At 38.8% G+C, this 3,733-nt stretch overlaps 1 protein-coding gene across 1 annotated transcript; it reads left to right on the plus strand.

Moving 5' to 3' along the window:
- The first annotated feature begins 1,197 nt into the window (after positions 1 to 1,197).
- Positions 1,198 to 1,418, plus strand: LOC127206822 (small nuclear ribonucleoprotein G-like). Its single transcript, XM_051166099.1, is given in 2 exon segments — positions 1,198 to 1,363; positions 1,366 to 1,418. Coding segments are annotated over 2 exon segments (192 nt in total). The 5' UTR covers positions 1,198 to 1,224.
- The last annotated feature ends 2,315 nt before the right edge of the window (positions 1,419 to 3,733 follow it).

The raw sequence follows: 3,733 nt of genomic DNA on the forward strand, positions 1-3,733 counted from the left end.
AAAGCAAGCAGGCTTTTAAGGGATAAATAATGAAATAAAACAAACAAGCAAATGAAAAACGCTTCAGATAGGAACAAACAAACACGAAGAAAAAAAGCACAAGAAAAGGCACAAGAAACAGACACGGACAGAGACTCACTCTTTCTCACACATTGGAAGCCCATAAAACACTAAATTAGAAACTATAATATATACATGAAGAACCTGTAGGGTATAAAGGGTATAAAGACAGATAAAATAGTATATATAATATATATACATATATATATATACATATATATATACATAATTAGAATAAAAATTTAAAAATAAAGTTAAAACTAAAGCCCTGAAATGACAATATGAGATATAGGAACATGCAAAATTGAATAGGCTTTCTGCTGGCTGTCTGCTGCTGGGCATGCAGCCTACTGTTAAGAGTGGTTTGTTTCCCCAGTCAGACTTCATTAAAGAAATCTAAATTTTCATTTGCAAGAAGTTATCAATTGATGAGAGCTTCTGGGCTAGGGATGAGGCTTGTATCCTCTTCTGTGGGTTCATATGAATCCCTCACACTATAGATTCAATTAATTTCTTTCTCTTTCATTTTTTTCTTCTTTTTTGGGGGGCCGTTGGGGACAGGATTTCTCTGTGTAGCCTTTGCTGTCTTGGAACTCACTCTGTAGACTAGGTTTCTTTCACTTTCTATTGTAATATACCTGATGACTAGTGGGGTCAAAATGAATATAGAAAGAGGATTGAACATGACATTGTTAAGTAAGCTAAGTATTTAATATTAATTATTTATTAATTTATCCTACATACATTGAAATACTGAGGACCAGCCACTCTACTAGGAGCTTTCTATAGGATTAAAATACATATTAATTAAAATGATTACTAACGAAGATCTTAGCGCAGGATTTTAGAGTTGGGACTAAGTAGGCATTTATACCTTCTTTTATGTATTGATAGTTGTATTTGTTTCTCATCTAGATCATTCTAGAAAAATAAACTTTAAGATATGACATAGGTGTATATAGTCTATATAGCACACAGCCATACACCAAAGAAAACTTTAAAAGGAAATAAATTGTAATGCAGATTTACCCTGGAGTAGAAGACTAGCAAGATAGTCACAGTGAGCAATAAGCCTATAAATAAAAATCCCTTGGGGCGGAGTCGTGCTGAGCCCGCTGAGGAGTTGCCAGGAGCAAGGCCCATCCTCCTGAACTGAGGAAATTTATGGACAAGGAGTTCTCATGGAAATTAAATGATGGCAGACATGTACAAGGAATACTGCGGGGCTTTGAACCCTTCATGGACCTTGTGATTGATGAGTGTGTGGAGATGGCAGCGAGTGGGCAACAGAATAACATCGGAGTGGTGTCATTTGAGGCAACCACAGCATCGTGTTGGAAGCCTTGGGAAGAGTGTAAACAATGCTCAGAAGAGGCGCCCACATCCCTCCCTGAAGAGCCTGCTAGATTGTGATGTAGAATTGGATCATGTACATTTTCATATGAAACTTTTTGGGAAATAAACTTTTGTGATACTCAAAAAACAATTCCTTGGGGCAAGATGGAAGAAGAAAAGTTTAAACCACTTATCAGAAGGAAATGGTGAATGTTTCGGGAGCTACCAATCTCTAACAGGAGTTAAACATACAATGTATATGTCTATCAGAATATTATATAGTACTACATTGATATGCACAGTTATGTTTTATTATTTACATAGTTTGTTTATATTTAATAGTACTATGATTGGCTTATTAGTAACATGCATAATAAACCTGGGATTTTTGGAAGAAGGGATATGGCAGCCACAGTCCTCAGAATAAAAGCTGCAAACTATCTTAGCAACCTGAGAAGTTGGGAAGGGAGGGTAACAAAACAGCCAGGCACATTCTCAGAAACTCATGTTGACAGGCTTGACACAGTAGAGCAGAGAGTACAGTACCGATCAGTGAAGTCATACATTGGCCTTGCTTTGATGAAATGCTTTAAAATGTATTTTGAACATCGAGGAAAAAGGATAAAAAACACGAAGTTAGAAAAAGTAAAGAGGGGAATAAATAATTCAGTAAAAAAGAAACAAACAAAAACCCCCAACAGATTAAAAGATGTAAACTAAAAATGGAAAGAGCAGAAACAAACACATCCATTGTTTCTCTACCTAGTAATGGACTGAACTTTTTATTAAAGTAGCATTTGTCACCATCAAATAGTCTTCTGATCTTTTGTTGGGGAAGGCAAAGGATAGCGCAGACGTGAGGGGCACAGGGTCCTTTCTGCAGATGTGGGAAACCCACTGAGTCTAGTGATTAGTGGAATTGTCTTGGGTTTAATTAATACTGGCATCACCTTCGGTATGTCAGAGCATCATTTCTTCTATAAATGGGATGCATCTCTGTGGCTTAGTGAGGGATCTGAGCAACCAGCATTTATTCTATTTACTGTCTCAACTTTTTAAAAATTAATTAATTTATTTTATTTAATGTATATGAGTGCTCTATCTGCATGTACCCCTGCATGCCAGAAAAGGGCATCAGATCACATTATAGATGGTTGTAAGCCACCATGTGGTTGCTGGGAATTGAATTCAGGACCTCTGGAAGAGCAGATAACACTCTTAACCTCTGAGCCATCTCTCCAGCCCCTACTGTCTCAACTTTTAGCAAGCTTTTAGTGTCTACTAATTCTCTACGAACAGACTGTTCTCCTAGTCTGTGAATGAATGAATACATCCTATGAGGAACACTCTGTAGTATCAAAATGATGTACCTTTGTGTTATCCATCAAAGAAAGATGCAACTTTGCAAAGACGAGAAGGAAAAGAAAATAGACTACCAGGGGAAAATTCTCAGTGACAGCCCAGATCTCTCGGCCACAGAAGTACAGACCTATCTCAGACTGCCAGACACCCCTTTTGTGTCAGCCAGTACACACCCTGTCCCCAAATATTGAGTCTTGTGTCTGAGAGAGTTTTGTGTGCCTACCTCAGCAATGCTGGATACAAATTTAGTTGGCCCAGTAATCAGGGCTCCTGGCCTCTTCCCACAGGCAGATGTGCTCTGTCCTTTGCCCTTGCTTGGGACAGCGCCTTTACCTGGAACTTGGCCAGTGGACAAAGGGTACTGATATTAGGACAAACCTCATTGTGAGCCATGGGAGGTTTTCATGGCTATACTCTTCAGTGGCAGAAGGTTTTTGCTTCTGCCTTTGTGTCTGAGCAGCTCTCCATCTCCCTGAGGGAAGGTGGTGAGAGTGCCTTCCTCTTCAAAAGCAACCCTCTCTCTATCTCTCTACTCCAAGAGCTTCCTGGTTCTTCCTCAGGAGAGGATACCTTGTGCTTTGTGAAAGTGATAGAAGGCTTTGAGACATCATTCTAACAGTCATCACATTGAGGCTTGTGGGACACAGTCAACAGTGAACACCAAGTCCTTATGTATATAAATAAGGCTTCTTATGGTTTTAGGAGAGATTATAAGCTGTCAAAATGAAGTGAATTTGGTTTGGTGGTGTTTAATTTCTTGAGTTCTTTGTCAGATGTAGGGTTAGTGAAGATCTTCTCCCAGTTTGTAGGCTGTCATTTTGTTCTGATGACAATGTCCTTTGCCTTACAAAAGCTTTTCAGTTTCATGAGGTCCCATCTTAGAGCCTGAGCTATTGGTGTTTTGTTTAGGAAGTTGTCTCCTATGCCAACAAGTTCAAGGCACTTGCCCACTTTTTCTTCTAACAGAGTTAGTGTG

Source organism: Acomys russatus, chromosome 2, assembly GCF_903995435.1.
Source record: "Acomys russatus chromosome 2, mAcoRus1.1, whole genome shotgun sequence".
NCBI lineage: Eukaryota > Metazoa > Chordata > Mammalia > Rodentia > Muridae > Acomys > Acomys russatus.